Source organism: Anolis sagrei, chromosome 6 (genome assembly GCF_037176765.1).
Source record: "Anolis sagrei isolate rAnoSag1 chromosome 6, rAnoSag1.mat, whole genome shotgun sequence".
NCBI lineage: Eukaryota > Metazoa > Chordata > Lepidosauria > Squamata > Dactyloidae > Anolis > Anolis sagrei.
This window is the reverse complement of record NC_090026.1, coordinates 59,778,114-59,801,089: the sequence shown is the minus strand read 5'-3', so window position 1 is coordinate 59,801,089 and position 22,976 is coordinate 59,778,114. Positions and strand designations below refer to the sequence as shown.

Sequence of the window (22,976 nt, the reverse complement as noted above, 5' to 3'; positions counted from 1 at the left end):
TGTTGGATTAAGATTTGTTTGTTTTCTGCCCAGGATTTGCCCACATGGCTATTCTTAAAGAGCCTTGGCTATTCTTAAATTACACTCTACTTATACATGAGTACAATTTATACACGACTACATACAATCGTTTCAGTTGAATCTGATGCCTGGAAAATAATATTTCAAACCATAGTATTGGCTCTCAGTCTAAATGGGTTTAACTGCAAAAATGCAAGTTTAGCAGATCTTTGGATATTTTACAGACTATAGCTCCACAGTAATTTAGTTTAATTAGAACTCCCATTCACACAGAATCCCAGTTAGCAGAAAGCATAGCAAATGTCAAATTGTTCTTATTTTTACTTCGGCTTCTTTATTTTGGAGGATTTCCCATGAACTTTAAATAATATTAATATTATTTTTCTATTTTATACATTTTCTAATGCAGGCCTGCACAACTTGGACCTTGTAAAGAGCCAGGAAGGCAGGCAGCAAAGTACCTGACTGATGAAAGGGAAGTCCATCCCTGCCTGTGGGCTGCCAGGAAGTTCTTTTGCAGGCTGTATCTGGCCCAAGGGCTCTATGTTGTGCAGGCCTGCTCCAAAGCAAAGCACTACAAAATAAATATATTAAACAGAAGGATTGCCATGGATGGTTAACCTGTTCTCTTTCACTTGATTAACTTTTTTTCCAGATTCAGTAGACTTCAAAATTGATTTTTCGGATTCTAAATCTAATGTAAATGGTGCCTACCACAAGAACGAATTGCTGCCTTCAGAGCTTGAAGATCCTGACATTTTGTTGCCGAGCCAGTTGTTGGAAGTTAATCAAGAATTATTGCAGTCTGGAGTAATTTCGCTATGTGGTATGCAGTACCTAATGCTGTATTCAAAGGAATTTTAAAACTATATGTTAAATATAAATCTTATTGCTGCATGTTTATTTATTTATTTATTTATTTATTTATTTATTTGGATTTACATCCAGCCTTTCTCAGTGCACAGTAACCAGTGTATAGTTAACTGAGAAACTTGTGCCAAGCGTTGTAGAATTTGTAGCTCAACATTTAGATGAAAGAAAACAAATAGGTGAAAAATATGGGCTGAAGATGAAATTTGTGCCAGGTAATTACAAATAATAAAAATTATAATAAACTTTATTTATACTCTGCCACCATCTCCCCGATGGGGACTCGGAGCAGCTTACATGGGGCCAAGCCCAAACAACATATTACATCAAAATAAAACCAAACCATGAACAACAAGCAACATCATCAAAAGGAAAAAAATATGAATACAATAACAAAATAACATTACAATAAACAAAAAACACAGTTGCAGTAACAGTGGGCGGGCTACATGTACAGGATAAAAAGTTAAAAACACTAATGAGATGAAAATAGGAACAAGTTATTTGCAGGGAGCTCATAAAGACACATTGGGTTGTGAAACTAAATTTCCCATGGGGGGGGGGCATGTACTCCAGTGACAGAAGCATTGAGGGAAGCAATAGTGTCATGTTGTGTACCTACTCGCCAAAGGCGCAGCGGAAGAGCCAGGTTTTAAGGTTCTTTTTAAACATTTCTAGTGTAGGGGCTTTCCTGATCTCTCCAGGTAATGAGTTCCAGAGTTGGGGAGCCACAGAGGAGAAGGATCTCTCCCTTGTGCCCACAAGTTGAGCCTGTGAGATTGGCAGGGATGAAAGGAGGGCCTCCCCCGAAGATTGAAGGGCCCGGGTTGGTTCATGAAGAGAGATACAGTCACGAAGGTAGACCCGTCCCAAAGTGTTAGGGACTTTGTAGGTGATAACCAGCACCTTGAATTGAGCCCTGAAAATAAATGGCAGCCAATGGAACTCCGTAAACAGGGTGGTTGACCGCTCCCTGTAAGTCACCCCAGTTATTAATCTGGCTGCCAAGCATTGGACAAGTTGTAGTTTCCGGGCCGTCTTCAAGGGTAGCCCCACATAGAGTGCATTGCAGTAATCCAGTATAGAGGTAACTAAGGCGTGGACCACTGTGGTCAAGTCAGATCAGTAGGCAACTGATGTCCATTGTGGGTAATTTGTTGTTCATTCGTTCAGTCATCTCCGACTCTTTGTGACCTCATGGACCAGCCCACGCCAGAGCTCCCTGTCGGCCATCACCACCCCCAGCTCCTTCAAGGTCAGTCCAGTCAATAGGGAAACAAATAGCCCAGGGAAATGCACTTTTGACATGATCAGCCATCACATCAGAGCGCCTCTACATATCAATACATCTTTTGCTTTTATCATTTGTTGTGGTTTGAGAATTTAATGGAAGCTTATGTCACAAAGGCAGTAATAATATCACTATTAAGTACAGGAGAACAGGTATTATTTCCAGAGCAAAGGTGTTTGAGGGATGGACCATTTTGCCATCTCAAAAGACTGTATGTATCTCAAAAGACTCTTGACTTTCAGAGTTCCCTGCACAACCCATGTGGTAGTAAAGGTTTTTGGTTTGGAGGAGAAAGTTGTCATTCTTATTATGGCCACCAAGTAGACAAATTCTGAGGTGACAGAGGTGTTTGATGTTATTATTTCACCCATTATTTCTGATTAGGAAACAGGGATCGTGGTGGAAGAGCAGTAGTGCAAATCTCCCTGAAAAGTGATGTCTGGTTACATGAGAATTCCAGAGTCAATGAGCTCACACAACTTCTAGTGTATCTCTACAGTATTCCTAGGTAAGAAGAAGAATCTCTTCCTGTTTTTAGTATAACTAGTTCTTTAGAGGTGAAATCCATTATCATGAGGGGCCCAACCTTGTGGTGTGCAGTGTAAGAGTGTAGTCTCCTTAGTGGGTTATTTTTATGTGGAACATTGGTAATACCTTACATATTTATTCAACAGACTGAATTTTCAGCAAAAAAAAAAGAAACATGTGGATAATAGTCATTTTCTTTGACACTAAAATCTCATAGAAATTCCTCAGAATGTTCTTGTTGAAGTTGTTTTCCAATAAACCATACATTTAAAATGCTTTAAATATAAAAATATAGACAAAATACTCTTAAAATGTAGAGTAACTTTGAGCTTAAACCATGAGCATAGCCATTAAAGATTACTGTTTACGTATGATCTAACCATGACAAGATGTAGCAGAAGACAGAACTCCATTACTTTTGGAAGAGGTGACATGAATGGGAGCATTTTTCCATGTAGAGGCAAGAAAAGCAGCCTTGAGTCTCCGTGTGAAGAGAAAAAATGGGGAGAAAAAATTGGGTATAAATAATTAAATAAGCTGCCGAAGTTGAGTGACTGCAGTAGTCACTCAAAGGCTGCCTGCCCTATTTTTATTTTCCCTGATTTTTATGTAATACTGGCACATGTCTTTTAAAAAAGCTTCACATGATGGTTACCCCCCCCCCTTTTTTTTTTCCAAAAAGGCATACATTCTGCAACAATTATGCAGTGAAATATGGTAGCCTAACAGGGACATACTACCTTATTCTGTTTAAACTTAATTTTCCTGGATGCCTGCTTGTAACATGACAATACTAATGCCAGTGAAGAACCTACATTGTGAGTACTTTATTATGATGTAGATCATCATCATCTTTATTTATACCCTGCCAATATCTCCCAGAGGGACTCAGAGCGGCTAACAAAATAACACACACTGGTGCCATATAATATATAAAATGCAATACATCAACATTAAAATTGATAAAACATTTACATAAAACCAGACATATACAAGTAACACAAGCAAATAAAATCAGTAAGAACTTTAGGGGTTCATTATAGCCAGGTGGTTCATTTTCATTTCACATTTTCATCAGTCCAGTTTAAAGTAAGGGTCCTCAAACTAAGGCCCAAGGGCCAGATATGGCCCTCCAAGGTCATTTACCTGGCCCTCGCTCAGTGTCAACCTAAGTCTGAAATTACTTGTAAGCACACAGCAACAACAACAATCCTATCTCATCAGCCAAAAGCAGGCCCAAACTTCCCACTGAAATACGAATAAGTTTATATTTATTTAAATTGTTCTTCCTTTTAATTATTGTATTGTTTTAAAGTGTTTTTTGCACTACAAATAAGATATGTGTAGTGTGCATAGGAATTTATTCTTTTTTTTTTTCAAATTATAATCCTGCCCTCCAACATTTTGAGGACCAGTGACCTGTTTCTTTGTTTAAAAAGTGTGAAGACCCCTGGTTTAAAGGGTGCCTGTCTCTGTGTTTCAGAAAGGAGGTCCATGCTTTGGGGCTACTTATTTTAGTGGATGCTCGCAAGCGTCAGAATGTCTCCTTCCTTTTCAAAGCTTTAGCAACATTACAGGTGAGTAAAACATAGTTACAAAAAGACAGTGGTTCGAATGGCTTCCATGACAGTGGTAGTAATCAAACTGCTCTGGGTTTTATCCCAGATTTTACAAGAGTGTCCAAGAAGTTATAGTTCAGCACATTGTGTAGCTCCTTTAAAGTTCAATTGGAAACCAGAACAAATTCGTTGTGCTGTCAGCATGGTAGCTGCCATTGCCATAAGGTTTTTAGTATCACAGGTCATTATTCCAACAGTTAGGTCTTGATATGTGTTCAGAAGTTCAGAAATGGTGAACCTATTTATTTCTTTAATGTTAGGATATTTTCAGAAGCTTCTGTCTAATGATGAATCTGAAACTGTTTTTATTTAAAAAAATTAGGCTTCAAAGCATTCCAAGGAAGAATTCTAAATTCTGATTTCATTTGACAAAATAATTGTATGAGTGCATTTTATTTAACTGCATTTAGTGTTGCCCTTACAGTTAGAGGCAGGCCCGTAGCCAGGATTTTGTTTCGGGGAGAGCTGAGTTTGATTTGGGGGGGGGGGGGGGGCGCTGAGTCTGAGTGAAAGAGGGTCTACCCTAGCAAACCTTTTGTATCATTAGCCAAATACCTCCATGCATATGGCATATATTGAGCATGGTGATCAGATCATGATATGAATAAACATAACAGTTTAAATAATGTACCAATAAGGCCTTCTCGCGGACCACCATGAGAATTTCGTGGGGGGAGGGGGGTTTAAAGCCCTCCAAGCCCCCCCCCCCCCCCCCCGGCTACATGCCTGGTTAGAAGTTAAATATGCTGCCTCGTGTGTTTCTGTTTGCCTTATAAGCCATGAACATGGCTCATTTTCCAGCAATTGTAGCTACCTACGCAATGTAGTAATGAGATCCCACACTAATTAAAAGTTTTTTAGGAAATATGTATTGGAAGAGCATAAGTAAATCCCCATTTGTTTCTGGTTGTTTGAGGGTTACTATTTCAGTTTCTCAAGTCGCACCTGACATGAAAAAAGAGTTACTATTAAAAATAGGCGACTAATATTATAACTCATACTATAACAGGTTATCAATCCTTTATTGGCTTGATATTAACGTTAAAATATAGTAATTAAAAGCAAATTAAGACAAACTTAACTTAATGTTACACAGTTTTACTGAATTATAAAAACAGCTTTGTATTTATACAAAGTATTATTTTTCTCAAGTTTAGCTGGTTAATGTATTGTCAAAGGCTTTCATGGCCGGAATCACTGGGTTGCTGTAGGTTTTTTTCGGGCTATATGGCCATGTTCTAGAGGCATTCTCTCCTGTCGTTTCACCTGCATCTATGGCAAGCATCCCCAGAGGTAGCGAGGTAGTGCTGGTTAATTGAGAGTTCTAAGTTCTGGTTTACTGAGAGCCTACTATAATAGTTAGCAAATGATTTCATTGATGAGGAATGGAATTGTTGTTGAATTCATATCAGTTTAATTCAACTAGTTTTATTATTTGCTGCTTGCTGCAATGTGGTAGCTGTTCCCTGTTGCAAAACAAGTCTGCGCAAGTTGAGGGGCACTAGGGATGCAACAAAGTTTATGTTGGCATAGTGCTGCAACAAGGTTTTGGCTTCAGCTGAAAGCAGTCGGAAATGAAGAATTGGATAAAGCTATTACTTATCATAATACCCTTCTTTGGAAGCATTTGGCATTTTTCCTACATTAACCCCACTTTGAAGGTATTTTGCCTTTAATCACTCTGGATTAAAGCTTGCCCCATCAAGAAAAACAATAACAATTTCCTTCAACAACTTTTTATGGATTTGCTTCCAAAGTCAATAATTCAACAGAAGTGTGATGCCTTTAGAATAATTATCACCTCCTCCTTCAAGGAAAGTTCACTTTGAAATCATTTAAATTTTAAAAGGCTTATAATTTTAATAGGTACAAAGGAAGACATTTTGTCTTTCTGAAAACTTCCAACAATTTTAGGTGATGGGTGGATGGGACTGAACGTGTTTTATAATGGAGAGTGAGAAAAGCTTTTCTGGCCTGAGGGCTGAATTAGCTGTCTCAGAATTGTCTGGAGCTAGTTTGCACACATTGACATGTACACCTTCTGCCTGTGTGTGCATACATGCACACACAATTCACGTGCACACCCATACTCACAGGAATATACAAATACACACAAACGGAGCACCTTCACACACATTCCATGTTCTCCTTCTCTTACAGGGTTTCTCACATGCACACAGGCAAAGCTTAGACCATCAAGCAATGCAGAACAAATGAGCTCCAAAGAGTCTATGGACTAAACGCAAAACATGTTGCCTTTCTTCGCAGTACTTATTTACCTGTGGATCACAACCAGATACAGTGAAGACATCTGCCCTTGCGCTATGCTACTCTGCTGCAGAGTATGCATGCCCAGTGTGGAACACATCTCACCACGCTAAAACAGTAGATGTGGCTCTTAATGAAACATGCCACATTATCACGGGGTGTCTGTGCCCTACACCACTGGAGAAATTACACTGTTTGACCACCTGACATCCACCGGGAAGTAGCAACCAATAGTGAAAGGACCAAGGCAGTGACATCTCCAGCTCATCCCCTTTTTGGATATCAGCCAGCACGTCAGCGACTTAAATCAAGAAGTAGTTTTCTAAGATCTACAGAGACACTCGCTGGAACACCTCAGCAAGTGAGAGTCCAAAAGTGGCAGGCTCAAACCCGGAACATTGATCAATGGCTGATACCAAATGAGAGACTCCCCCCTAGGCACACAGAAGACTGGGCGACTTGGAAGGCGCTGAACAGACTGCGCTCTGGCACCACGAGATGCAGAGCCAATCTTAAGAAATGGGGCTACAAAGTGGAATCCACGACATGCGAGTGCGGAGAAGAACAAACCACTGACCACCTGCTGCAATGCAACCTGAGCCCTGCCACATGCACGATGGAGGACCTTCTTGCGGCAACACCAGAGGCACTCCAAGTGGCCAGATACTGGTCAAAGGACATTTAATCAACTACCAAGCTTGCAAACTTTGTGTTTTGTTTGTTTGTTTGTTAAAAAAATGCAATACAACTGATTGGTCTGCTCCTGACACGATAAATAAATAAATCTCTTCTGTGCCCAGATTAGAGATAACGCCTTCATTTCCCTATCCAAAGCTAAGTTACTTCTCGGATATCAGCTGACTAGAGATAAGACATTTTACTTGGGCAGAGGGGTCAGGGAACAGAACCTGATGGGCTGGAGGCTCTCCATGGATGGTGATACTGACAATGAGGATGGCAGTGATGGTGTCAACAGAAAAATTGCCTCAAGGGTAGAACATATCCTAACATTATACAAATTCGGGACATGATCTATTCAGAGTTCAGGACTTCTTCAGAATTTCACTTTGTATTGTTATTCAGAATTATCATAATACCATCATGATTATCCTGGCTGAGTATGATTGTCTTCTAAGGGTAGAGTATTCATGGTAGGTCTGTCAATGACGGTAATTACTTATTCTGGATCCACATCTTTCACAATCAGGACTTTGTATTGTTATTCAAAATCATAAGAGGTATAGGCCTGCTTACTCAGCTTTAAATCTTATTAAATGCATTGCACCTAGTAGTGTTTCTCCAACAGAAGATTGAATCAAGTTTTTATCAGTTAACCAAGAAAATATCATTTTGCTGATACCCCCTCTTCCCTGTAACCCCAAGATTTGCTCCAACACATGTGAAGCCGTTGGAACAATTTGGGAGTTGGTACAGGGAATTACTGGTGTGTAGATTATCAACACAACCCACAGTCACCCCACTCGGACAAATGTGCATTCTGCCAGCAGTTTATTCTTCAGTTAATGTGAATAGATTTCTAGCATAAAGTAAAAATTAATATCCTGCTGTAGGAAAGGGTGAGATTTTCAGCACTGTTTTGATTATACCTGATAGAGCCTAACACACAACTGAGTTTAAGGATTAAGATCCAGGTGGCAAGCTTATTGGCCATTCTAGTGAGATAATTTTGGCAATTGCAGTCTCCAAAGACATTTTTTTTTACACTGTGCTTGAAAGCCCTTCCAAGTCCTTTGAGTCAGAAAGAAGAAAAAGCCTTTATATTTATTATTATTTATTTACAGTATTTGTATACTGCTTTTCTCACCCCGAGGGGGACTCATAGCGGTTATCTGAAATCTGATTTTCTGAAATCTCAGGAATCTAAGGGCTTTATCTGAAATCTCAGGAATTGCAATTTCCTTCCTGATTTGTGTTCAGCACCAGGGCAGTACACTTTTTTCAGCTAGGCTTGTGTATGTATGTATGTGTGTGTGTGTGTGTGTAAGTGTATATCAGCTGCTCCCTAGCTCTTTGTCTTTTGAGACTTCTACTATTAGGACCTACACCAGCCACCACAGAGTTCTATATTTCAAAGCCCTGAGTCTTAAATGAGACCTACCCGCTTTTTTTATTTTCTGGATCAAAAGCATCAGAAAGTGCTGAAAATAAACAGTTGCAACTGCTGTAACAACTTACTAAGTAGAATTGGACTGGATCTTGACTTGTGCCCTTATTCACACCTCCACTTTCCCCTATCCCAGCACACACACTTTCTCGGCCATACTAGAAGGTGCAACCCTACCTCCTTTCTCCCCCAAAATGACTTTTTCAATCTGTGCTTCCAAGTCCTTTGGATCAGAAGAAAGAGCCTTCTCTGGGGAGGTCCTAAGGGCTTTATCTAAAATATCAGAAACTGCAAATCTTAGGAATAGCCAATTTAAAGTTTGACTGCCTCTGACTCCAACCCACTCCTAGCCATCCAAAGCCTACCCAACATACATTGCATTGTTCAAGCTGGCTATCTTCTCATTTTGAGCATCCTCTCTATTACTGTCTGTTGTTTTTATTAATAAAATTCTTCACCAAAAAATTAAATTGCATTGTCTTTGCCTGCAAATGAATGTTGAACACACACGTGTCTCGGTTTACATCCCGTGTTTCATCAGAATTGTTTTGCTTTCTTTTAGAGTGCAGTCCCTAATTCCATTCACAGTACTCTGATATTGACTGATAAGGAGTCTGCTTTTAGGCTTGAGAAAGATGTTCTCTTTCAGGTAAGAAAAGCCAATCTTTTCATAAACTCTCTTGTCTATTAGGAAGTGCAAATACCTGTTCTTGATCATAGAGCTGCCAAACATAGGCAAGCATCCTCTTAGTGACTTACATGTATATTAACCCCTTTTTGATAGGAAGCAGAGGACTATTTTCTTGTCTTTATGCACTTCCCACCACTCGGCAGCTGTCAAGCCTCAGGAGGTGGTGCTCCTGTTTATTAGTAGGGAAGAGAAGAAAAGGAGAGCCAGTTCAGGCCATGAAGATCCAGAAGGAAAGAAAAGGTAGGTGTACTCCACTTGAGAGTACACCCTCATTTCCCTGACTGATCTGAGAACAGCTACTTGTTCTCTCTCAACGGTCAGTGAAAGCAGCAGGGACCAGAATATCAAGGTAGATAATCCACAATATATTCTGTTTTATATGGCTGTTTGGAAGGGCCCTTTAGGGGGGAAAAAAAGAATATCAAGACCTGGCTCTGCCGTTGCACTTTTCGAGAGTAGTCACATAATCGTATGCTATTGCTCCCACAACATTCTTGCCCTAGGAGTACACCCCTCCCCCCCCCCCCCCCGCTTGTACGAATGTCTGTTTATTTCCCTGTCTCTCTATGAGTTCTCCCTTACAAATAGTTCTGCCCTTTATCTCACCCTGAGTTTTTAAATCATTTTATGTACATGCGGCCTGCTCATTGTCATTATGTTTGGTTTACTGTTTTTTTGTGTTTATTGTTTATATGCTTATATGTTTTATACTTTAATGTTATGTTGTTTATTTTATTGTAATATGTATCTCATTGTATTGTAATTTGTTGGTTGGCTTGGTCTCATGTAAGCCGCTCCAAGTCCCCATTAGGGAGATGGTGGTGGGGTATAAATAAAGATTATTATTATTATTATTATTATTATTATTATTATTATTATTATTGTTGTTGTTATTATTTAGCAAAAGTAGCAAAATGAGATATGTGCAGTGTGCATAGGAATTTAATTGTAGTTATATATATATATATATATATATATATATAGTCTGACCCTCCAACGGTCCGAGGGACAGTGGACTGGCCCCTATTTAAAAAGTTTGAGGACCCCTGGCCTAGTATATTCTTAGATTTGGTCCCATTATAAAACAAATTACAGCCAAGACACTACCTCTGTGGGACAGCTCTGCATGCTCAGTACCACATTCTCTTACTACCCTGGTACCATCAAGCCCCAGGATGTTTGAGGACCCCTGTACTAGGGCTTTAGACATCATCTTTCAACTACTTTAGGTAGCTACTTAACAATCACTTTGGATTTCCATAGTCTTTGTTTTAAAATTTATGTGTATAAACCAACTTTGTCCTAAATTGATTTTTAGAATTTTGACATGTTTTCACTTTTTAAAATGCGACTCTTGTTCAATTTTGTATAGAAATGAATATGAAGGATTGGAGGTTGCTTTTGTTGTCTTTTTATACAATTTATAAGGGAAAAAATCTATATCAACCTGTTTGCATCCTGGATAAATTCCTCTTATTTCATAACAGAGTTTATCATTTGCTTCTTGGTTGTCTGGGTTCCATAACAATTATCCCAAAGTGACCTGTGCTACATTCTGGAAACCAAGAAATATATGGAATTCTCCAAGGATGTTGCTAGCTGTACACAGAAGTCCAATCAATCAAACTTAATAAAGTTATGGTCCAAAGACCCAGTTTGTTCAGCAGTAAAAAAAAAAAGTACAATAGAGTCATAAACTGATAAGACCACTTAAACGCAGGACTAATGTAATGCAAGAGGCATATGAACAAGTCAAAAGAAAGATCGAAAGAGAACTTGTGTCTCTTTCTGCCTTAAGGTGGCAGGCTAGGGAAAATAACCAACAGTCTGCATGTGAAACCACAATGTTACTTTTCCTTTTCTGGTACTCAAATTTCCCTGTCACTCTTCTAAAACCTATGACTTCTCCCAATATTTTTATGGGATTTTAGACCTGAAAATTATATTAAGAAATGCCTGAGCCAATAACAAATGACACAGTTCACTTTATCCCTCCCCTCAAACAATCTCCAAAGTTTGAAAAATCTTTAATAACAAAAAATAGTTATAGACTGGTCAAAAATGGGAACTACAAATGATGTGACGTTTCCAGTGCAGTGCTGGTGTGATGATAAAATCCACAAAATTTAAGGGAGCACAAAAGTAATACTGCTTCATACAGCTGATTTTCTTTAAGAGCTACAATTCATGGAATGTTTATTTCACTTTCTCATTTTTATTTTACTTTCTCATTTTGGTTTAATGTCTCACTTCATCTGTGCACACACACTCATTCATATATGAATGTGTCTAGGTCTGTGTGTGTGGATATATAGGTGCACACAGGAATAGGCGTGTGTGGACATACATACACACACACACACACACACACACATATATACACACAAAATATTTTTATTTTTTCCCTCTTTTCTACTTCTCTTCTTCTTTTGGCTTTTTGAATTCTATCTCATTTGGAAAAGACACAATGAAGATACTTACTAAAAAAAAGAACTACAATTCCTTTAAAGAGAAAAGGTAGTCAAGTCATCTTGTTTTCTTGCTTGTCACGCTCTCACCACTGCCACTTCTTCTGAGTTTGTGGAACCAAATGAAGGGTGCAGCTGCATTGTAGAATTAATGCAGTATTGCTATGGCTCAGTCCTGTAGAATCATGGAGGTTGTAGTTTGGTGAAGCACCAGCACTATTTGGTAGACAAGGCTAAAGACCTTGTAAAACTACAGCTTTCATGATTCAAGTTTAATTCTGTTCTTGTTCTTTTGCCTCTGATTCCTCCCATGACCAGATCTCCAGGATTGTGAAACCTGCTGAGATTTCTCTTCTCCCAGCAGACATTATAGAATATATGTGATCAATAAGGTTCAGAAAGCCTTCACTTCATCTAATGAAAAAGTCCAATTTGTGACAGCCTTTTCTGATAAGGAGGTATTGGACACCCTTTCTTTGCCATGTTCAAAGGAACCTTGATGTTTTCCTCACAAATCCAGCTTATGAGAGAAGGTCAGCCTCTTTGAAAAAGAAGAAACGGGTTGAGACCTCCTCCTGAGCTTCACGCTCAGTCCTAAATGCTTTTAGACTTAGTCTTCTCAATCATCCACTTCTAATGTCTTCATCTTCTGGAGAGGTTGGATTTGCTGCCACAAAATTGGGATCAAGACAGATATAAAGATCTGGAGACACTGCCTCTGACGACTTGGCTTATCTACCTGTGACCCCCATCACTTTCTGCTGACCATCATGGAAGTTGCCAAAAATACTCTTACAATGATGGTGACCTATTGAGAGAGGCAAGGAACAACAGATTAAAATACAGCAGATAAATACTCGCTAAAACCACAGACCACCATTTAAAATACATAACCAGATAAAAGAATATACATATTTAAAACAATCAATTCAAAAGTTATAAAACTCACAATTTAAAGTAATCTAGATAGTTGTTTTATAAACTCAAACTGTGTATCCAGCTGTTGAATCTCTTCTAAAAAATGTATGGAAGGTATTACTTTCGTTCATTGAATGACTCCTTTTCTGGGGATGCAACAAATATTGGAATGCCTGATCCACTTGGCTCACAAGGGTCTCAATAAATCCTCTCTCACAGTACATTTGGCAGTAGTTGGAGCAAATTCTCACTCTCCATTCTCTTCCTCATGGTTTGCTTTCTCCCCTTTTCAAATGACATGCTAATCTCATTCTTCCAAGATCTCCTTCCGCCTGTGCCAACATGGAGTGAGCTTTGGAAAAACTTTCATTTATATTGTTTGTTTAAGTCAATAGCTACCCTTCTCTATATAAATAAGCTAGTCAGTCACCCATGAGGCCATGAAGAATAAAAACAAGTTGCTTACTTGTAACTGTGGTTCTTCGAGTGGCCATGAGTTTAATTCACACAACCATCCCACCCTGCTTTGAGCTTGCAGATAATTTCTTGAAGAACCAGAGTTACAGGTAAGCAACCATTTTTTCCCATAAGCCACATGACAAAGGTGCTGTCAACCAACATTAAGGCTGCCTCATCATCTAGAGATCTGCAGAAAACCATGCAGCCACTTTGGCTGCAGCCTACGTGAGAGAGCTGTCAGAAGCAATTATGTTGACAGCCTATTTTATTTGACCTTTGCAAAATGAGAGCAGGGCCTTGTAACTCTAGCTACTAGAGATTGTATATCTAGCTATGAGAAACCTCTCCAGAGCATTCTGCTCTAGGATGGAGACTGTTGTTCTGAGATAAAAAAAATTAAGAAATCATGCAAACTGTTTTGTACTTGGATTTTTATTGTTTGACACAATGCAAAGTTCACTAAAACTCTGATGACTGCAAATAGCATTTATATGTTAACTTTGTTTCACAGTGTGAAGTTCTCACGTCTCTGAAGGCATTGCATAGGTTCATTGACTGCACCCAACTGACAGCAGAGTTTGATGGAACCTTTCCTTATAATCATAATGACTGGATATGTTTCCGAAGGGTGAGTTAAGGTTTGGAACTCCTTGAATTACTTTTGAGTATTTAAAACAATTTTTTAATTTTTTTTGGCTAACATGTAGTTGATCATGAAAGGTTGGAACAAATATTATTTACTAGAGGCAGTGTAATCTGAGTGAAAGCTCTTGAGTCAATTCAGAAGTGATGGTGGACTGGGATGAATTAATCTTGAGGAGGACTTCACACAGTACTAGCATTTTTTCCATGTCAGAAGCGACTTGAGAAACTGCAAGTTGCTTCTGGTGTTAATTAGTCACAATTATTAGTATTCTTCCATCTCCAGATATGGCTGCACTGTGAAGTTGGAAAACGAAGGCTAGGTGCTCTAAATCTTAAACATATTGTTCTGGTAGTATGTTTCAAAGCACAAGCATTCTAAACTGATGAGTACAAGCCACAACTGGATATCATATTATAAGGCTTTATTTATGTTGAGGGCTATATTTCCTTTGCGGAAATCTCTTAGGGGCTGCATGCCAGGAATGGTTTGGGCCAAAATCAGCACCATGAGTGTGTTACTTACTTACTTACTTACTTACTTAGGCGATCCCTTGTTGGCTGAGTAGGATAGTCTTCCAGGAGCAGTATTCTGGTGGGTCCGTAGGTGACTGTGGAGCCCTATTCTTGATCTGCATCTTCTCCAGCAGTGAGGGCATTGGTTTCCAGGTGGAAGGCGGTCTCGGTTGGGGTTGGCTTGACGTGCCTTCCTCTTGGCATGTTTCTCTCTTTCGCCCACCATTCATGCCTCTTCAAATTCTACAGCACTGCTGGTCACAGCTGACCTCCAGCTGGAGCGCTCAAGGGCCAGGGCTTCCCAGTTCTCAGTGTCTATGCCAGAGATTTTAAGGTTGGCTTTGAGCCCATCTTTAAATCTCTTTTCCTGTCCACCAACATTCTGTTTTCCATTCTTGAGATCGGAGTAGAGCAACTGCTTTCGGATACGGTGGTTGGGCATCTGGACAGTGTGGCCGGTCCAGCGGAGTTGATGGCGGAGGACCATCGTTTCAATGCTGGTGATCTTTGCTTCTTCCAGCACGCTGCCTTGTCCGCCTGTCTTCCCAAGAGATTTGCAGGATTTTCCGGAGGCAACGCTGATGGAATCTATCCAGGAGTTGCATGTGACGTCTGTAGACCACGTTTCGCAGGCATATAGCAGGGTTGAGAGGACAATAGCTTTATAAACAAGCACCTTGGTATCCCTACGGATGTCCCTGTCCTCAAACTCTCTCTGCTTCATTTGGAAAAATGCTGTACTCACAGAGCTCAGGCGGTATTGTATTTCGGTGTCGATGTTGACTTTGGTGGAGAGGTGGCTGCCATTTAGCCAAGGTAATGTTACACCATTAAGCTGTATCTCTGGCATTGGAAAGGGGTTGGCTGGTGACTGCTGGAACAGCACTTTAGTTTTCTCGATGTTCAATGACAGGCCGAGCTTCTCGTATGCTTCTGTGAAGGTGTTTAGAGTGGCTTGTAGATCTTCTTCTGAATACGCACAGACGACATTGTCATCAGCATACTGGAGTTCTATAACAGATGTTGTTGTAACCTTGGTTTTGGCTTTCAGTCTGCTGAGGTTAAACAGCTTGCCATCTGTCCGATAGATGATTTCCACTCCAGTGGGAAGCTTCCCATCAACAAGGTGAAGTATCATAGCAATGAAGATGGAGAATAAAGTTGGGGCAATAACACATCCCTGTTTGACACCTGATTCCACCTTAAATGGGTCACATTGTATAATCTGGTTTTGGAGTTAGATTATGTATGTAGTGTTCTGTCTTCTTATACTGAAATCATTAGCTTTTGCCAAGTTATTACAAAAAAACCCCCACCACGGCATACTCATTTTTAAAAGCTGTTTATCTTAACAATGACTTCAAGAGTATAATTTTTAGTGTGTTTGTGTGTGTGAGAGAGAGAGGGAGGGAGGCCTGGATTGTTCTTATATGACTATATGCTTATAGTAATTTTATACTGTTATGTATTCACATGTTTTATGTAATTATGATGTTGTTTATTGTTTGCGTTTTCAGTTTGCCCTTTCGATTTTACTCTGTTGTAATTTGTTGTTTGGGCTTGGCCTCATGTAAGCCACCCCGAGTCCCCATTGGGGAGATGGTGGCGAGGTATAAATAAAGATTATTATTATTATTGTTATTATTGTTGTTGTTGTTATTATTGTTATGACTACCATGTTATGGTCTATTGACCTCTTCACATGAGTCAAAATTTGGCTTCGGCAATGGTTGTTTTTTTTACTTCAGCTATGGAATGGCTCCCATCACACCCCAGAAAAGTACTTCCAGGTTGGCGCTATGGCTGAACTGCTACAAACACCTTGACACCACAGAATTGGCGGAAGCGGTCTACAAGTGGCCCCTTGTCTTTCCATAAGGGGAAAAGCTGTGATGGTGTGGGGCTACAACCTCGCATGAGCACTGCTGGAATCACAATGATCCGCGGCAATACTCAAACATAAAATTAGAATACTATTGTACAATATCACTAAAGTAGTTTGAAAAAGGAATCGACAATGAAACATCTGACGTATAATTTCTGTTTCTTAGTAAAATAGTTAACTGCAGTTTCATGCACTTGAATGCATTGTAATAAGCACAGCTGTGTTAACTATCGAAAACAGTTTTTCCTTTTAATATGTTAATCAGTTGTTATGTTTATATTTGCAGAAACTTGAACCATTTATTACGAACTGCAAAGAGGCTATTGTTTTTTTACAGCAGTCGGCATGTTCTCTCAATAGTTCTCGGATACCAACTACTTCACAAGTAAGTATTGGTCTTGTTTGGTGGATTTTGAACTTGCTGGTTAACATTCTCTCTGGCAACATAACATTTGCAATTCAGTATATTTTATGTATTTATTTATTTACAGCATTTATATTCCGCCCATCTCACCCCGAAGGGGACTCAGGGCGGATCACAACACAACACTGCAAACATTCAATGTATACCCCTCAGTCCATTTGTTGTGCCCCAGTTCTCAACTATTGCCAAATTCTACTCTGGCCTCTGCATAAGTGATCTTCTTGCATCCCTCACCATGGCTATGTAAAGTCTCTTCTCTTTTATCTATGTATAGAACCTGTTATTGGCCAATCAAATGTAACTCATCCTCTGCAGAGCTTTTTTTTTCTTTCCCCACTCCTTCATTTATTCACTGAAACTCATAAAAATTGATATCACAGAAGGCAAAAGGAGTCTCTCCCTTTGGAAGTTGCCGTTTTGAAGTTTCCTCCCGCTTTTTTTCATGTCAGGAGCAACCTGTGAAACTGCAAGTTGCTTCTCGTGTGAGAAAATTGGTGGTCTGCAAGGACGTTGCCCAGGGGACGCCTGGATGTTTTACCATCCTGTAGGAGGCTTCTCTCATGTCCCCAGATGGGGAGCTGGAGCTGACAGACAGGAGCTCCCTGGATTTGAACTGCTGACATTTTGGTCAGCAGTCCTAAAGCACAAGGGTTTAACCCATTGCGCCTCCGGGGATTCCAAGTTCTCTCCCCTCAAATAGCAATTTTGGGGAATTCTATGAAAATTAATATAGTAAAGTAATTGGTTTCAACTACACCTTCTGCCACTGCTGTGTTGGAACTTACTGTATTTTCTTGTGTAATATAGACAAATGATTTATACCCAGTTTTTTTTCTTCATCTCGTGTATTTTTCCTCTACAGTTTGTGATAGCATTTTATTTTGTAAGCATGATGTGTGCTTGCAGATTCATCCTGACATTTTTGAGCATCCAGTTATATAGAATCATACAATCACGGAGTTGGAAGGAACCTTCTAATCCAGTCTTTTGAACATGTAAAGCACTCCTGAGAGATCACCATTCAACCTCTGTTTAAAGAGAGTCAATCACGATTGCTTCACTGTTAAATAGCTCTTACCACCAGGATGCTCTTACTAATACTTAGATGGGTCCTTTTTTCTTGTAACTTGAGTCAAAGGCCTATAATTTGTTAGTAATAAAATGAATTGTTCAACCCAAGTACTGTTATAATATATATTAATCTATAATCGTGTGTAATGGAAATCAGCCCATAATATAATAAAAGAGGGGAATTTACTGAGGAAAGTGAACTTCTCCCCCCCCCCCCCCCCCCCAATCCCCAGAAAAGCTTTTAATATTTTCCTATCTTAGAATGCCAGGTATCTCACTGTCAGCTCACTGCGTCTGCTCCCAAATGAAGACACAGGACACTTCTGGTATCACTGGGAACTTTACTACAGGAATCATTGACACACGAAAAGCCGAGAGTGCCAGGCGGTGGTTAGCACTCCCTTATATACCCTCCCCTACATTCAAAGATACAATTCCCGCCAAGAGAAAACCCCGCGAAATCCACCCGCCAAATCCATCAGCCGTTTCCTTTCAGGGTCAGACGTTGCAGGTACCTTATCATAGAATCATAGAATCAAAGAGTTGGAAGAGACCTCATGGGCCATCCAGTCCAACCCCCTGCCAAGAAACAGGATTATAGCATTCAAATCACCCCTGACAGATGGCCATCCAGCCTCTGTTTAAAAGCTTCCAAAGAAGGAGCCTCCACCACACTCCGGGGCAGAGAGTTGTTTAATGTCAGTGGCCCTGATTTCTGGCACCATAATTCAGGCCCTGAAAACGGAGTTCTGACATCTCACACTAATGTGGAGTAGGGGATACCTGTCTTGCAGACAAACATATAGCCATTTCTGTATGAGGGTGTTTTTTCTCCTTCTGTCACCCTAGTTTGTTCTGGAGTACTTTGCACTTTTCTCTGGTATTCAGTTCTTTGAGCACTTAAAGATCATTCGCATCCCCCCCCCCCCCCCCCAGTATGTTCACTTCTTGGCATGCAAGATGAGTGCCTTACATTTGGACATATTATTAGTTATAACAACCTAGCCCTTGTATTTCACTAACGTTTTGCACTACAAAACGCACACGACTGTGTACCTAAAAAATCCTCTTTGAATGTTTGTTTCTTTATTGGTCCAAATATGTTGCTGTGTGACAAGATGAAATAATTGTTGCCTTGGCTGTTAGACAAAATTCTCACTCTTCATTATAATGGCTATACAATGTGTATTTGATATATTTAGTTTACTTCTGCTTATCCAATGCCCAAAATGAGGGTTTGCACTTCCATACTTCTTTTGGCTCTCTTCTGTGGTAACTCTATTGGAATAATGCCATTCTGGATCATAGATATTCACCTTTGAATTCAACAGATAGCATTACTTGCCTTTTTTGACAGTTATATTTATCCTGTCCCCTTTTATTCTAGTTCAGGAGTTCAGCATATATCATATGTATTTGCACCCATGCATCATTTTAATTTAAGAAACCACATCTAGTTCTTTCTGCTAGAATACTTTCATCTTGTAGAAATATCTTTCATATCTATGTTTGTAGATCAGTGAAGGCCTATTCATATAATCATTAACTATTGTAGATTATGGTATGAGCCTTACAGTGACTGGAAAAGAGAGTGCTACACATTTAAACACATTCTCATAAATATTTATTTGTCGTGTCAGGGGAACCAGTCAATTATATTACATTTCTAACAGAAACAAAGCAAACAAACAGACAAAATACAAAAATTGTGAGTTTGGTAGTTGATTAAATGTCCTTTGACCAATAGCTGGCCACTTGGAGTGCTTCTGGTGTTGCTGCAAGGAGGTCCTCCATTGTGCATGTGGCAGGGTTCAGGTTGCATTGCAGCAGGTGGTCTGTGATTTGCTCCTCTCCACACTCGCATGTCGTGGATTCCACTTTGTAGCCCCATTTCTTAAGGTTGGCTCTGCATCTTGTGGTGCCAGAGCGCAGTCTGTTCAGCGCCTTCCAAGTTGCCCAGTTTTCTGTGTGCCCAGGGGGGAGTCTCTCATTTGGTATCAGTCATTGGTTGAGGTTCTGGGTTTGAGCCTGCCACTTTTGGACTCTCGCTTGCTGAGGTGTTCTAGCGAGTGTCTCTGTAGATCTTAGAAAACTATTTCTAGATTTAAGTCATTGACGTGCTGACTGATACCCAAACGGGATGAGCTGGAGATGCCTCTGCGTTGGTCCTTTCACTATTGGCTGCTACTTCCCTGCGGATGTCAGGTGGTGCAATACCATAAATAAACTAACAGCATAAAAGTGGAAATAAGAGAAACTGGACAAAAGTGACAAATTATTTGAAACAGAAGAATGGAAATACAATAATATAAAAGGAAGAGAAAATAAGAGGGAAGAAAAGATAAGTTGAAAGAAAGGAAAAGGGAAAATCACTTGGAAGATACTCAGGAAGTCAATAAAGGAGATGTATATCATCTTTTTCCTGGTTTTTAACTACTTATCTCTATTTCTATTTCTTTATTTTTCTCCGGTTCTTTTTTTCCCTTTCTCTCTCTCTCTCTCTCTTTCTCCTTTTCTTTCTCTTTTCCTTCTTTCCTTCTTTCTATCTCTACTCCCTCTTTCTTTTTTCTTATGTTATTTTTATTTTATTACCTTGTATTTTAAAAGAAAATTGTTCAATAAAGATTATATTTTTTTAAAAGTGGGAATATTTATTTTGTGCAGGAGGTGAAGGATTTAATGGACAAACACCAAACAATGATGAGACTTGTTCTGGAAGACGAACTGTTGGTGACCTTAAGACTTGAAGGTGGAACAATGCTTGCAAGGCTTAGGAAGGAGGAATTCTGTAATACAGAAGATTATCGGTAGGTTTCTTCATTGTCTTGTGAATTACAGCTTGCTAATACCAAGTATATTTTTAACAAAAAATATTTTACTGGTTCTCAAATAATCAAGCTATTGACTGATGGAAATGGTGAATATTTTACATGTTGTTATTGTTATTTCTAAACAACCCCATATTGACTAAGAGCTGAGGTGCATATCTTTTGGCCTCAGGCCCCATACAACCAACGGTTGTAAGTTGCGCGGTCTCCATCCATTGTTCTATTGCTGTTATAAGATGCTAGGTTAGTGTCAGAGCAGAGGTTCCTATCCATTGCTGACATCATACGCTTGATAAGCAGTCTACATAGAGTGTATTAAAGTAGCTCAACCGGTGTTTCTAGTTTCGTACCACAGAAGCCAGACTATCCCAGTACAGGAATGACTGCAGGTCATGAATCAGCTGAAGCTGGAAAAGGCAGCAGTGTTACACTGATGATACTTTGTCTTAAAATTGCTTGATGACCAGGTGTTAAACACTAAAGGAGACAAAATGTTAGTCTCCAGACCTCCATAGCATAACTATCAATGGTCTGAGAAGTGTCTTAATGCCACTCCCTGGAATCTGCCCTATAGACAGGACCAGAAGCACTGAAATACCTTTCAACCCACTGAGCCAGTACAGAAAAATACTATGGTTAATAATATCAAAAGCTGATGAAAGATAGCAAAAGAGCGCAGCATGGTGCCCAGTGGAGTTGTGATAATTCTATCAAAAAGTTGCTTAATTATTGTTTGATGAATACTTACTTTGATGAATGCTTACTTTCCCCCCTCAATAGAGATGCCATGGAAGTGGTTACAAAGCTATATAATCAAGTAGATGAGGAAGTTCATAGACTGGTTTTGTTATCTAATAAACGCTTTCAACAACTAGAGAACCTCTTGGCAATGAGAAACTTTGAAGAAGGCTTTGATGAGGTCAGTTCTACTAATGCATGCCTGTGTGTTACTCCTGAAGAGTGAATAGAAGTATTTTTACAGTTTTAAAAACAAGATGCTACACATTCCCTGGAGTGCTATCTAGCTTGCCCCATAAACAAGATGTGACTGCAACCATTCTGGATTTTCCATCTATATAAATAAGAATGTAATGTTCGTTTGTGGGATTAACATAACTCAAAAACCACTGGATGAATTCACACCAAATTTGGACACAATACACCTATCAGGCCAATGAGTGACCATCACATGAAAAACACAGCAGAAGGAACTTAAAAGGCCAAAAAATTAAAATGCATTACAACACATACACAAAACCACACATATTTATTTATTTACTGTCCTTGTATACTGCCGTTTCTCAGCCTAATTGGCGACTCAACGCGGTTTACAACAAAATATACAGTGCACAGTATACAATTAAAACCATAAAAAACATAATACACAATATTACACGAAATCACAATCCAATACATCTCCTAACTAAAATCGTGGTCCAATTGCATCATCCATATTACCAATCCGTAATCAACACATTCATTGCACCGAATTAGCCAAATGCCTGCTTGAACATCCAAGTTTTTAGTCTTCTTCGGAATACCATCAGCGAGGAGGCTGATCTTACCTCCATGGGAAGGGCGTTCCAGAGCCGAGGGGCCACCACAGAAAAGGCCCTGTCTCTCGTCCCCGCCAGCCGCACCTGTGAAGCAGGCGGGATAGAGAGCAAGGCCTCCCCAGAAGATCTTAGGGTCCTGGTGGGCTGATAGGCCGAGATACGTTCGGATAGGTAGGTTGGGCCAGAACCGTTTAGGGCTTTAAAGGCCAACGCCAGCACTTTGAATTGAGCCTGGTAGCAAATCGGCAGCCAGTGGAGCTGGTGCAGCAGAGGAGTTGTGTGCTCCCTGCGCTCCGCTCCAGTTAGTATCATGGCTGCCGACCGTTGGACTAATTGGAGCTTCCGAGCCGTCTTCAAAGGCAACCCCACGTAGAGAGCGTTGCAGTAGTCTAAACGGGATGTAACCAGAGCGTGGACTACCGTGGCCAAGTCAGACTTCCCAAGGTACGGGCGCAGTTGGCGCACGAGTTTTAACTGTGCGAATGCTCCCCTGGTCACCGCCGAAACCTGGGGTTCCAGGCTCACCGATGAGTTCAGGATCACACCCAAACTGCGAACCTGTGTGTGTGTGTGTGTGTGTGTATACACATACACACACACACACATATATATACATATATACTCACACATATACACATGTATACACACACAAAACACATATACACAAACTGGGCCATAGCAACACGTGGCAGGGGACAGCTAGTTAGTAATATTTAATTTAAAAGGTGCTACATTCTTAAGGTACCATGTAGTCTGGCCCTCAGAATCCCCTCTCTGCCATGAAACCCCATTGGAT

General features: G+C 39.9%; 1 protein-coding gene across 3 annotated transcripts in view; it reads left to right on the top strand.

Moving 5' to 3' along the window:
• PLEKHG4B (pleckstrin homology and RhoGEF domain containing G4B) overlaps nucleotides 1-22,976 on the top strand; it is an 82,581-nt gene that overhangs the window by 27,951 nt on the left and 31,654 nt on the right. For all 3 annotated transcript variants that reach the window (XM_060781468.2, XM_060781467.2, XM_060781466.2), the window contains exons 4-11: nucleotides 677-847; nucleotides 2,567-2,690; nucleotides 4,194-4,287; nucleotides 9,285-9,371; nucleotides 13,770-13,886; nucleotides 16,588-16,686; nucleotides 20,461-20,603; nucleotides 21,405-21,543. In XM_060781468.2, the coding sequence (XP_060637451.2) occupies nucleotides 677-847; nucleotides 2,567-2,690; nucleotides 4,194-4,287; nucleotides 9,285-9,371; nucleotides 13,770-13,886; nucleotides 16,588-16,686; nucleotides 20,461-20,603; nucleotides 21,405-21,543 (974 nt within the window). The remainder of the gene's footprint in view (nucleotides 1-676; nucleotides 848-2,566; nucleotides 2,691-4,193; nucleotides 4,288-9,284; nucleotides 9,372-13,769; nucleotides 13,887-16,587; nucleotides 16,687-20,460; nucleotides 20,604-21,404; nucleotides 21,544-22,976) is intronic.